General features: G+C 45.3%; 1 protein-coding gene across 10 annotated transcripts in view; it reads right to left on the bottom strand.

Moving 5' to 3' along the window:
* Positions 1-13878, bottom strand: part of ARVCF (ARVCF delta catenin family member) — a 322255-nt gene that overhangs the window by 74572 nt on the left and 233805 nt on the right. For all 10 annotated transcript variants that reach the window (XM_064168747.1, XM_064168744.1, XM_064168741.1 and 7 more), the window contains one exon: positions 8019-8518. In XM_064168747.1, coding sequence (XP_064024817.1) covers positions 8019-8518 — 500 coding nt within the window. The remainder of the gene's footprint in view (positions 1-8018; positions 8519-13878) is intronic.

Here is a 13878-nt window from a genome sequence, read left to right on the forward strand (position 1 = left end):
TCCTCCCCTCCTGGCCAGCCCTCAGATACTTATTTATCAAATCCCCTCTAAGTCTTCTCTTCTCCAGACTAAGCAGCCCCAGGTCCCTCAGCCTCTCCTCATTAGCCATGTCCTCCAGTCCCCTAATCATCCTCCTAGCTCTCTGCTGGACCCTCTCCAGCAGATGCCTGTTCCTCTTCAACTGGGGTGCCCAAAACTGAACACAGTATTCAAGATGAGGTCTCAGCAGGGCAGAGTAGAGGGGAAGGAGAACCTCCCTTGATCTGCTGGACACACTCTTCCTAATACACCCCAGGATCCCATTGGCCGCCTTGGCCACAAGGGCACATTACTGTGCCATGGTTAACTCGTTAGCCACCAGACCCCCAGGTTCCTCTCCACAGGACTGCTCTCCAGCACATCACCTCCCAGCCTGTACTGTTCCTGGCTTTCAAACAAGACTGTATAGGTGAAATATGAATTAACTTTCTCTATCTGTTACAACATATCATTCTTTGTCACTGTAAATCAGTAGATACCAGGGGAAAAGAATCTCAAAACTAAGCAGAAAGTGCTAACTGCCCCCATTTTGCCATGGAAGAAAGCCTTCAGTTCTCCTAACAAACTGGCTCCAAACCAGACATTATGCAAGAAACAAACAGGAACAATTGATATTTACACTGTTTTTTTCCTGGAGGAGTGGCTGAATGTGTGTATCTGGATGGTAAAACGACAAAGGCCAATTCTACTGCCTAAAGAAGAATCAGGCAGACATAGAATTAAAAAGCCAAAAATACCTACAATAAAATATTCCAAGAGCTCTCATATGGCAGGATTGTGTTAAAGTTTTCCAGAGCTCAAATCTTTGTTTTATGACTTGAAGATCTGTGTCTAGGTTTCAGTATCTTCAACAGCAGTAGAACAACCACCTCCAAGAGAAATGAGCTACCTGTGTTTCCCATCCACTTTCACTACAAATATTGGCTTTTTGGACCACAGGTAACATGAATTTTAGGACTGGAGAAAGAAGATGACTTATTGCTTTTCAAAATCACAGAACCATGCAGGTTGGCAAAGATCCTCAGGATCTATTCTACAAGATTCACCCTAAACCACAGCCCTAAGCACCACACTCAAATGACTCTCAAACACATCCAGGGTGGGTGACTCCACCACCTCCCTGGGCAGCTCATTCCAGTCCCTGACCACTCTCTCCATGAAAAACTTTTTCCTAATGTCCAATCTAAACTTCCCCAGTTTCAGCTTGAGGCCATTCCCCCTTGTTCTGTCTCCAATTACCTGTGAGAAGAGCCCAGCAGCAGCCTCTCCACAATGTCCCTTCAGGTAGCTGTAGACAGCAATGAGGTCTCTCCCCTCAGCCTCCTCTGTTTCACACTAACCAGCCCCAGCTCCCTCAGTTGCTCCTCATTGGATTAATTGTCCAGACCCTTGCCCAGCTTCTTTGCCCTCCTCTGGACCTGATCCAGCACCTCCACATCTCCCTTGTATCACAGTGCCCAAAACTGACACAACATTCAAGGTGTGGCCTCACCAAAGCCGAGTCCAAGGAGACAATCACCTCCCTGCTCCTGCTGGTCACAGCATGTTTAATAGAAGCCAGGATGCCATTGGCCTTCTTGGCCACCTGGGCACTGCTGCCAGTCTATTACAACCCCCAGGTCCCTTTCTGCCAGCAGTTCTCCACACTGCACCAAGCCTGTAACATTGCTTGAGACTGCTGTGACCCAAGTGCAGGACCTGGCATTTGTCCTTGTTGAAACTCATCCCATTAATGTTGGCCCATTCATCTGAGCCTACCCAAGTCCCTCTGAAGAGCCTCCTACCCTCAAAGAATCATAGAATCAACCAGGTTGGAAGAGACCTCCAAGCTCATCCAGTCCAACATAGCACCTAGCCCTATCCAGTCATCTAGACCATGGCACTAAGTGCCTCATCCAGTCTCTTCTTGAACAGCCCCAGGGACAGCAACTCAACCATCTCCGGTGAAACCCCATCTCGAACTCTACATCCATTTCTAGTGTCCCCATCAAAGTGAGGACACAGAAGTGTTGGAGTGGAATCCATGGAGGGCCACAAAGATGATCCAAGGGGAAGAGGGAATGGCTTGAAGCTAAGAGAGAGTAAGGTTAGACTGGATCTTAGGAAGAAGTTCTTCAGTATGAGGGTGGTGAGACTCTGGGGAGGTTGTGAAAGCCTCCTCCCTGGGGGTGTTCAAGCTCAGGTTGGATGAGGTCTTGAGCAGCTAAGTCCAGCTGAGAGGCAGGGAGGTTGAAGTAGATGGTCACTAAGGGCCCTTCCAACCTAGGCCATTCTGTGATTCTATGACCAATCTTTATTTTGTCCATAAATAGTATTTGCAATCTACTTAAATATTTCTAACTACAACCATGAGCTCTACTCTTTCAGCATGTTAAGCAAGGACAACAGCTAAAAGTTTGTGTTTAAAGATACAGATTTAAGAGGACACTAAAAATTACCATAATCTATAAACACAGCTGTAGAATTTATGCAATAGTAGAAGAGGTTATTGGCCACAGACAAAAATTCCTGAATCTCTGCCTTCTTGGAGCTGCAGGAAGATTGCTAAAGAAATCATGGCAGAATACAGACAGGTTCCTATCTGCCAAAATCCAAGGGAAATATTTTCCTGCTGTGCTTGCTTCCTTACAAAAATCCAAGGACACTAAGAAATCAGAAGATGCTTAATTCTTTACTTATGGTCCACACCAAGTAATGTATCAGTTGGAAAAGAACAGCATTCTGCATTCAATTCTCTGAGCAGTTCACAGGATGTTAGGGGTTGGAAGGGACCTCTGGAGATTATCAACTTCAACTCCCCTGCCAGGTCTTTTTGTATATTGGTCCTGTAAGCATTTGACAGACTTGTTTGTCTCACTTTAAGTCTTGAAGAGTGGAGGAGCTTTGCTTCTTTTAGCAGTGGTCAAGTTGAGAACTTCAACACAGAATCACAGAATCATAGAATCAATCAGGTTGGAAGAGACCTCCAAGCTCACCCAGTCCAACCTAGCACCCAGCCCTAGCCAGTCAACTAGACCATGGCACTAAGTGCCTCATCCAATCTTCTCATGAACACCTCCAGGGATGGTGACTCCACCACCTCCCTGGGCAGCCCATTCCAATGCCAGTCACTCTCTCTGGCAACAACTTCCTCCTAACATCCAGCCTAGACCTCCCCCAGAACAACTTGAGACTATGTCCCCTTGTTCTGTTGCTGGTTGCCTGGGAAAAGAGACCAACCCCACCTGGCTACAGTCTCCCTTCAGGTAGTTGTAGACAGCAATGAGCTCTGCCCTGAGCCTCCTCTTCTCCAGGCTGCACACCCCCAGCTCCCTCAGCCTCTCCTCATAGGGTTTGTGTTCCAGGCCCCTCACCAGCTTTGTCGCCCTTCTCTGGACACATTCCAGCATCTCAACATCTCTCTTGAATTTAGGAGCCCAAAACTGGACACAGTAGTCAAGGTGTGGCCTGAGCAGTGCTGAGTTCAGGGGCAGAACAACCTCCCTTGGTTGGAAGGGATCTCCACAGGTCATCTAGTCCAACCCCTGTCAGTCAGCAGGGACATCCTTCACTAGACCACAGAATCACAGAATTTCTTAGATTGGAAAAGCTCATTGAGTCCAATCATTAGTTTCACACTGACAAGTCCTTCACTAAACCAAATCCCTCAGCACAACATCTAATCATTATGAATCACTATGGTTGGAAAGGACCACCAGGATCATCCAGTCCAAATCAGGCTGCTCACAGCCTTGTCAAGCCTCACTCTGAATAGCTCCAAAGATGGGGCCCTCAGCTCCCTCCCTAGGCAACTTGTTCCAGGGCTCCACCACCCTGATGCTAAAGAAGTTTTTCCTAACATCCAATCTACATCTACTCTTCTCTAATTTCGAACCACTGTCCCTCACTCTATCACTACAGGCCTCTCTAAACAGTCTCTCTCTAGCCTTCTTGTAGGTCTCTCCAGGTGCTGGAAGGCAGCTGTGTCACAGAACACACCATGAAGGGAGAGCCTCTGAAAAACCTTCCACTAGAAAACACAAGGAGAATGCTGATCTGTAATGAGAAATTCTGCAGCAGCAGGGTGCTTCAAAGAGAAGGTAGTGTCTGATCAGCTGACAGCATCTTAGCACAGATAAATGCCTAGAAGGTGTGAATTCTGAGCAAGTTGATCAATCTGCAAGTTTCTATTCTAGTATTAGATCAAAATATTTCCTCTGCAGAGCATTTTGAAGGTCAATCATTTTTCAATTAAAACCAGTTTGGCAACAGAGAGCATCAGGAAAATCATGTTCTGCACCACTTAAAATCAGTGCAATGTCATTAAACAACAAAATGACTTTCAATCTTCTCACAAAGAACAAAATTACTCATTAAAGCTACCAACTTCTGATTGCTTCTCAAAGAATGTAATAGAATTTTTGTCCTGCATATCTGATGGGAACATTTCCTTCACCAAGAAAAACCTCCAAACCTCTCCCTTTATCACTCAAGATAAAACTTTTGCACCTTTCCCAATCAGAGCAGATTTAATTCCTTGTCAGCTTAATCCTCATTTATCTCCACTGCTCAGGAAAATGATCCACTGGAAGTTCAGTAGTACAGTCCCAAGGTTACAAAGAGATGCAAAAGGAATGTTTCCACATCACAGCCCTGCTCATGATTCACTTATTGCAGCTAATAGTTAAATAGTTGGTTGGGTGTTGTTTTCAGAACAGTAGATGGGAAATATTTTGCAATCCCACACTTTAAAAAGAAAGAATAATTAGATCTGTGGTGATTTATGAATGTAATTTGAGTCTTGAAGCTACTTTTTCATGCCTTACCTTGAAGGACAGCCTGTTTCAGTGCCATTTGCAGACTGGTAAAACAGAAGTAGCACTAACCCAGAGCAGGTTTCCTGAAGGATTCTGCTAAAATGAGTGCTATCTGGAAGTAAAAAAGCTGCTGCCTTGCTTTATCTGGCAGCATTGTTGTATCAGTATACTCAGCCTGCTTCCAAAATTGCATCTCAGTGCCTCTGTCTAACTTGGATTCTCCAAAACATATATTCTGGGAATCAGCCAAATGAACACACTTCTGATACATCAAGTCTTGCTCATCCAGCACAGAGCATCACATACCTGATTCCTCCATCACACTCCCTGGCCACTGCATGTCTCCTTTATGCATTTTTAACATATTGGTGTGGCTATTTCCCCACTCCATTAACCCACAGACTAGACCCAGCTGGCTGTGGTCTGATTCATACTGCTCTGGACAGCTGTGGCTGCTGCCTCAGCTCAAGTCAATCAGAGGCCATGGAGCTGTATTAAAGACTCTCAGATCAGATGAGAACGATGCTTTCTTTTGCCAGAAAGCTCCCTCTCCAGCTGCAAATAACACATCTTAAGTGTATGCTCTCCTGTAATTCCTGTCCTGCAGGTAGTGCCCCACACCTGGAGAAGAAATATTTTGCAAGTGCTCTTGGATTCAAACATTTGAATGCTTTGCATTTCTATAAATGACTTCAGCCTCTTTGGAAAGTGGAGTTACTGTGTCATTGGTCCCCATCTGGGACGAGCATCTCACAATTCCTAGTCAGCTTTTGAGAAGCAGACAGTACTGTGTTAAAGAAATAAAAAAGCAAGCTCTGTATCTCATTGTCTTTTCTTCTTCCTTTTTCCTTCTTCCCTCCTTTTTCCTTCTTTCTTCCTTTTTCCTCCCTGTCTTCCTTCCTCCCTCCCTCCCTTTTTCTTTTCTTGCACTGCTGCAGAAGTCCCCAGAGATTTCACTTCAGAGATAGTAAGAACTTTTCATGGCAAAGGTACGAAAGGAAACTTTGATGGCAAAAGTACCCAGATAGGAAGCCAAGACTTCTACCATGAGAACCAACAGAATTGTCATTTGAATTTTTGAGGCTGCAAAAAAAGTCCTTTTGTAGCTGCTCTGGCTGAATGCTCCCTTTGCACTTCAAGCTGGCTCTTGCTTCTCTGCTGACTTTTGGAGCTCATTTTTCGAATGGACAATTCCACATTATCAGCTGAGGCTTTGAACAGTGGCTGCAAGCCCACCAGCATCAGTCACAGAGGCATTGCTGGAATACTCCTCTCTTCTATGCTGATGCTTGAATGTCTCACACCGGATCTAGTGGTATCATTTTAGAAGTGGGATGAAATTATTCCTGGTTAGGTGGAGATCAAATGCACATCATCTGTTATTGGACATCTGTTTAGGTTAATGGCCACACTATTCCCAGTGTTTGTCAGAAAGGGGAAATAAAGAGCTAAACCTAAACTACAGGAAAAAGACTACATTTAATTAGTCAAACAAAATGCATTGGAACTGTAAAAATAATTGTTCAATGGGAAATCAAAGAAATGACCATTTAGAGTGAAAAGTGAAAACATCCCAGTTTGGTTTTGCCATCTCCAAAGTGACTGATTACAACTTAGCATCATAATGATATTCCTTCAGAGTAAATTATAGACTGGCTTCTCTTTTCTTGCATCTAAACAAACAACTTCATTCTTTTTCAGCACTCCAGAAATGAGTTTTGAGTAAAACCAGAGCAGTAGATAAATTGATAGTCTTTATTTAAAGAAAGAAGTGTTAAGTCAGCCATCACACTAAATGAGTGGAGCAAATGGAATATAAATACTACCTACAGAGCTTCCATGAAGAGACAAAGCACAACCAACACATACTCCTCAGAGACTCTCTGACAGAACAGACAGCTCAATGGAAAACATCCCTGCTAGTTTCTATGCTGTGTGTTCAGATGGAGTTTGATGAACATCCTATAATGCCTGGAGAAGAACAGTTGGAACACCCAAGGCCACTCTTCATCTCAGAGAGTTATGATTACCAGGAAAAACTTGGAGAGCTGCTGTAATGTTTTGGAGAGGATTATAGAATTATGCTGTTTACTTTTAATGGCTCAATCCAACGTTTGCAATAGGCTCTGCTCGGAGAATCCAACACTGATAAGGCAGCCAAATGGTTAGTCCTGGACCCATTTTCACACTCACAAAACTTCCTGAAAAATTCTGTTCTGGCACTGAAATTCATTGCAACTGTTCTGGTCTCCATCCAAACATCTCAGCTGCTTTTGAGAAGAGAAAGGGAAATCCATTTCACTCCTCATGAGTTATGGGAGACTGAAGAACAATCTATTTCTCCTCAGTTTAAGAGCTGACATCCTTTTCCACCCTCTTCCACTTAATGGCTAAACTCTGAAAGTTGGCATATACTTTATTGTTCTTTTTGGAAGCTATCCAGGACTAAGATCAAATGAAAACCAGGTTGAATAATGGTGTTCTAAGTGATTGAAAAATCCCTGCAAAGTGTGCACTAACTCAATAACTTTAAAATGTAATTGTTCCTCTTCTGATTATGGCAACAAGCAAACCCCACACTCACAGCATCTCAACAGCAGACTCCATACTCCTTAAAATCTGAGTTTTCCAGCCCAGAAGCAGTGCAACTTTATATACAGCCTCAGAAACCCCAGAACTGGGGGCTGGAAGTGTTCCTGAGGAGACTGACTGTTCCACCAATGTGAAGTGGTGTGGATGTGGCAGCAGGATTGTTCTCCAAGAGATTAAAAATGCAAGTTCTAGATTAGCATATCTTACCTCATCATTACAACACGCTGAGGGCAAATGCACTACAAATTACCTGTCAATGAAGTTGCCATAACTCATTTAAGCTTCAGTACCTCAACCACACGCAGTTATATGCTGCATCCAAGAAGCATCATCCATCTCTCAGCAGCCAGTGAAACCCGAGCGTGCTACATACACAGCTGATCTCCATTTCCCCCTGATGGGCACGTTCCCCTCAGCCTCTCTCACACCACAAACCCGGGGCAGCTAGAAACAGCTGCAGCCAATGATCTCTCAAGGTCCCTTCCAGCCCCTGACATTCTGTGATCTCAATCCTCCCTCAGTTCTTCAGAAATTCCTCACTCCTGAGGCTGACTCTAAAGAAAATGAATTAAAGAAACTACAGACACTGACCTGTAATTAGCTCTCTGACTTCCATGTCATTTGTCTTTCGCAACAGCCTGATCAATGCAGGGATCCCATCACAGTTCTTTATGGCCACCTTGTTTTCGTTATCTTTGCCATAGGAGATGTTTCTGAGGGCCCCACAGGCTTTACGATGGACCTCTGGCTTTGGATGGTCAAGCAGGCCCACCAAGATGGGAATCCCCTTGAGGTGCCTCACGTCCTTTTTGATTTTATCATTCTCATAGCAGAGGTGCTGCAGGTAGGCTGCGGCGTTGGACTTGACCGGATCAATGGGGTGGCTGAGCATGGCGATGACTTCGGGCAGGTCAGGGTCCCTCCAGCGGGGGTCTTTACGGATGCTGTCAATAGAGGGAGAGCGCTTCCCCAGCCGGTCAATGCTGGCCATGCTCCCTCTCTCTGGCTGTGCCAGCGGGGCCGCGTAGCTGCCGTGAAGGTAAGGTATCCTCTCTTCAACCATCTCTGTCTCAATGGGGTCATCGTAGCCCCTGTAAGAAGCAACAGTCCCAAGAGAATGGGTGAGGGAGGTGGGGGAAGAAAAAAGAACAGAGAGCAGATTGAAACACTCCGTGTCTCTGAGCCAGTATGGGGATTTCAGCTATGAGCAAAGCTTCCATGATCACAAACATCATTAGGGACAGCATATTTATACTTCCAAATAATTTATTTGCAGTAACTTGAAAATGAACCATAGCTGGGTACTGAGCAATGGGACTACAGCACAGCGTTTGTTTGGCTAGCAATGAAAAGATGACAGCAACTGCAAGTCATCAGACAGATTGCTTTCATTTTGGTCACTTAGCAAAACAATTATGATAGAGCTGGATTACATTCAGTAGGAAACATCAAGCTTCATTAATGCTGCTACTTCTGCAACAAACCAAATCTCTAATTAAAAGCATTCAAGGCCTGGGCAGAGAACACAGGCACTTTTCAACAAGTCTGCAGAGTTCCATGTTGGTACTCATGCAAGTATGCCGACCTCATCAATATGTGTAACAATGTCAAAGGTGGTGGGAAGTCTAAGCCCTGAAGTCCAGCTTGTACAGAATCACACACAACACAGGAAAGCCTTTGGTCAAGAAACCTGGCTCAGACTTTTAAGAGCAGAGTAAGCTGCTGGACATTAAAAACAAGTCCAGTACTCTGAGCTTTCTTCCCCAGTGACTAACCTGGAAGTCAGACACTCTTAAGATCATTTACAGTGTTAAAACTTGTGGCCACCAGGTTGAGGGAAGCGATCATCCTCCTCTACTCCACACTGGTGAGACCTCACCTGGAATACTGTGTCCAGAACTGGAGAGCCCCTACTACAAGAAGGATATGGATGTGCTGGAATGTGTTCAGAGTAGGGCCATGAGGATGATCAGAGGGCTGGAGCACCTCTCCTATGAGGAGAGACTGAGAGAGTTGGGGCTGTTCAGTCTGGAGAGGAGAAGACTCTGAGGTGACCTTATTGTGGCCTTTCAGTATCTTAAGGGAGCCTACAAGAAAGCTGGGGAGGGACTTTTTAGGATGTCAGGTAGTGATAGGACTGGAAAAAAGGTAAAAATGGGTAGATTCAGACTGGATGTTGGGAAGAAGTTCTTCACCATGAGGGTGGTGAGAACCTGGAAGGGGTTGCCCAGGAAAGCGGTCGAAGCCTCACCCTGGAGGTGTTTAAGGCCAGGTAAGACAAGGTTCTGGGCAACCTGCTTTAGGGTAGGGTGTCCCTGCCCATGGCATGGGGGTTGGAACTGGCTGATCCTTGTGGCCCATTCCAACTCTGACTGCTTCTATGATTCTATGAAAATAAATGGCATTCATCTCCTTGTGCCACAGTTGCCTTGGTATAACTGAAGTAAGGCTGGTCATGACCAGCTAGCACAGCTTTTAGCATAGCTTTGTTCACTCTAAGGGCCAAGTGACAAGCAACACACTTGAAAATATTCTAAACCACCATATTCTCACACCCCCCACTCCCCAGTAGCTACATCAGTATTTGTGTAGTGTTTTTTCTTTAACAACCACTGCTGCAACTATAATCTCTAACCTTTAGAAGCAAATCTCCCTCTCTGATCACTGCTCCCACCTCTAGCTGCTAAGACAGAACATTTCTGTAAGAGATTTGTAAGGAAAGGCATTTACAACTTCAGCACTTGTTAGTGAGGTGCACTGATAATACTTCACCCCTTATTCACAGGGACACCTTGCATCCTGCAGAACGTGCACAGTTTGCATAAGGCAGCTTCAGTGCACATGCCGTGCGCCGGTGAGGTAACACTTAAGTCCTTAGGAGAAATACAAAGGGAAAGCAGAAGCTTGTGCTTAATGAGCCACTGGTCACAGACATGTCAATTTTGTATATGAGTGATGTATTAACATCTAAAACTGAGAGGCTTTGCCCCAAAGGCTCACTCCAACTCACCAACATGGCTGAGAAAACGAAGAGCTGAGGAGATCAACTGAGGAGCTGAATGAAAATTCCATCTATTCCCATTATTTTAAACCTCAAGTCTATAGAAGATTTTTCTTCTTCATCCTCTACTACTACTTTTAACAGATGTTAACATAAACTGACTTCTTATACACATCTACTTTTCAAACCAGCTACAATTCCTTGCCTTCCTGTTTTTTTCCTGGCCAGAGCAGCTAACATTCAATACTGTAGCTACCTCAGCCAAACAAGTGGTTTTAATTGCTGCAAGGTGATTCTTATAAACTCTCATTTTAAGCACTGACTGATGTCAATTTCTGCTGCCGTGCTAAAGGAAGTACAGACCATTAGAACTCAAAAAGAAAACTGAGTGTGCTGTTATCCTAAAGGGACTGCTAATTAAACTAGACTCTGGGGAGCAGAGCAACTGGAGGTGGAGACTGAACTTAGGCTTGTACAATTAATGCTTTTAATGTTAAAAGCACCTTCACTGACTTTAGTTGCTGTTCTAAACCATGAACTGAATGAAAGGATGAAAACAAGCCAGTAGCCAAAGCTTGGACTGAAACTGTGCTGGAACATATTCAGAGAAGGGCAATGAAGCTGGTGAAAGGTCTGGAACACAAACCTTATGAGGAGAGGATGAGGGAGCTGGGGTTGTTTAGCCTGGAGAAGAGGAGGCTCAGGGCAGACCTCTTTGCTGTCTACAAGTACCTGGAGGGAGGCTGTAGCCTGCTGGGGGTTGGTCTCTTTTCCCAGGCAACCAGCAACAGAACAAGGGGACACAGTCTCAAGTTGTTCTGGGGGAGGTCTAGGCTGGATGTTAGGAGGAAGTTGTTGCCGGAGAGAGTGATTGGCATTGGAATGGGCTGCCCAGGGAGGTGGTGGAGGCACCGTCCTTGGAGGTGTTCAAGAGAAGACTGGATGAGGCACTTGGTGCCATGCTCTAGTTGACTGGCTAGGGCTGAGTGCTAGGTTGGACTGGATGATCTTGGAGGTCTCTTCCAACCTTCTTGATTCTATGATGCAGTTACGTGTGCTTGTACAACTCAGTCTATGCTCTACACAGTAATTTACAATATCCAAACAGTCTTTGTGTCTTCTGCTTCAGAACAAAGCTGCTTCCATCATTGCGAGAAGAAAGCAGCAACAGTGAAAAGATTTCCTTTTGTTCATATACATAGAGCAGAGGCAATACCAAAACCCCTTTAAATACTCCTGAAGCAAAAAATCTGGTCTTACATATGCAAATTTGGGACAAGCAGCATTAGAACTACAACAAAACCTCATTTCTCAAACTCATCCTCATGCTAAATTCTTATTGCTTGCATAGAAGAAAAGTAGCAGAAGATTAATTTTAATAATTGGCCTCTGCACAGCTGTTGCTTGCTTGACTTGGTAACCTGCCACTCAACCAGTCCCATGATCTGCCCACCAGATAACTGCACAGCACCTCAATTACAGCTGCACAATTAGGTTTCTCTCTCCTTCTCATCCATGCAAGCACACAAAGATAATTATTGTCTTGGGATGCAGTTTGTTTGCATTACTTCCACAAAGCCTTCCAAACAGAATCCATCTTCCTTATGCTGTATCCTCTCCCCCGTGTCACACAAACCTCCACAAGAGAGCACCACTGAACTCTTGTACCAACAATGCTAACTTTTAATTGCAAATCACTAGGTGTCAAGTATTAATCTGAAGACCTAAAGAACCAGCCATTAAAAGGAAAACCAACTCACATCTCAACTTGCTACTTCTTTTAACAATGCTTTTTGGAAAAAAGGTTTATTTCTTCCGTTATTCTAAACAAAGCTGCTGATGCACTGACAACAGACAGCAGGCTTTGATGATGTGGTGTGCACTTGCAGCCCAGAAAGCCAACCAGAGCCTGGGCTGCAGGAGAAGAGAGGTGATTCTCCCCCTCTACTCCACTCTGCTGAGACCCCACCTGGAGTAATGAATCCAGCTCTGGAGTCCCTATTGCAAGAAGGATGTGGAGATGCTGGAGCATGTCCAGAGAAGGGCTGGAGCAGCTCTGCTGTGAGAACAGACTGAGGGAGTTCGGGCTGTTCAGTCTGGAGAAGAGAAGGCTCCCAGGTGACCTTCTTGTGGCCTTTCAGTGTCTGAAGGGGGCCTACAAAACAGCTGGGGAGGGACTTTTTAGGCTATCAGAGAGTGACAGGACTGGGGGGAATGGAGCAAAGCTGGAGGTGGGGAGAGTCAGACTGATGTGAGGAGGAAGTTGTTGAGCATGAGAGTGGTGAGAGCCTGGAATGGGTTGCCCAGGGAGGTGGTTGAGGCCCCATGGCTGGAGGTGTTTAAGGCCAGGCTGGATGAGGCTCTGGCCTGGCTGACTTAGATTAGGGTGTCCCTGGCCATGACAGGGGGGTTGGAACTAGGTGACCCTTGTGGTCCCTTCCAACCCTGGCTGATTTTATGATCCTTGCTTTTCATGATCCCCTCCCTCTGCTGAAATCCCCAGGACACAGAGCTGGGCAGAACAGGACATGGGAAGATGCTGTTTCATGCTGGAGGGAAGAGACTGCACTCCGAAGTGCGAGCGGGTATGGAGAACTGTGGATGGTTTAGGATGAAACATGGAGGTGGTGGTAAGGAGGACAGCAGCACTTTCTGAAGGAAACACACTCTGAACCCTAAGTGACTTTTAACAGCTGTTGTGACTTTCACAGAACCACAGAAACAAGCAGTTTGGCAAAGCCCCTCAGGATCACCAAGTCCAACCTAGAACCCTACTCTACAAGATTCACCTTAAATCATAGCCCTGAGCACCACACCCAAACGACCTTTAAACACATCCAGTGTCGGTGACTAAACCACCTCCCTGGGCAGCTCATTCCAGTCCCTGACCATGACTCTGTGAAAAACGTTTCCCTAATGTCCAATCTAAACCTCCCCAGCCTCCGCCTGAGGTCATTTCCCCCTTATTCTGTCTCAAATTACCTGTGAGAAGAGACCAGCAGCAGCCTCAGCCTCTCCACAACTTCCCTTCAGCTAGCTGTAGACAGCAATGAGGTCCCCCCTCTGCCTACTCTTACTCAGATTAAACAGCCCCAGCTTCCACAGTCGCTCCTCATAAGATTTATTCATACAGTCCCACTTGCTGATAACTCTGTTTCTGCCAATCTCAGCCTGGTTCTGCTGGACCATCTCCTTAGTGAAAAAATAGGATTTGCAAGTCTGACAAGTATTTTAGTCCAGAAAGCCAAATACTTTGATGTAAGACACTGTCACTCAAGTATTTAGAGAGACAAGACACACACAAGAAACACTATTGCTGAAATAAGCCCACATGGGACAGATTCAACACACCTGTGTAAGATGAAACAGTGTCAAGAGCCACTAGTTAATGCACCAGTAACAAACCCCAGCAACTTCACCTGGCAGCAAAGATAATGCCTGGACACTTGA

The sequence above is a fragment of the Pogoniulus pusillus genome, chromosome 30, assembly GCF_015220805.1.
Source record: "Pogoniulus pusillus isolate bPogPus1 chromosome 30, bPogPus1.pri, whole genome shotgun sequence".
In the NCBI taxonomy this organism is placed as follows: Eukaryota; Metazoa; Chordata; class Aves; order Piciformes; family Lybiidae; genus Pogoniulus; species Pogoniulus pusillus.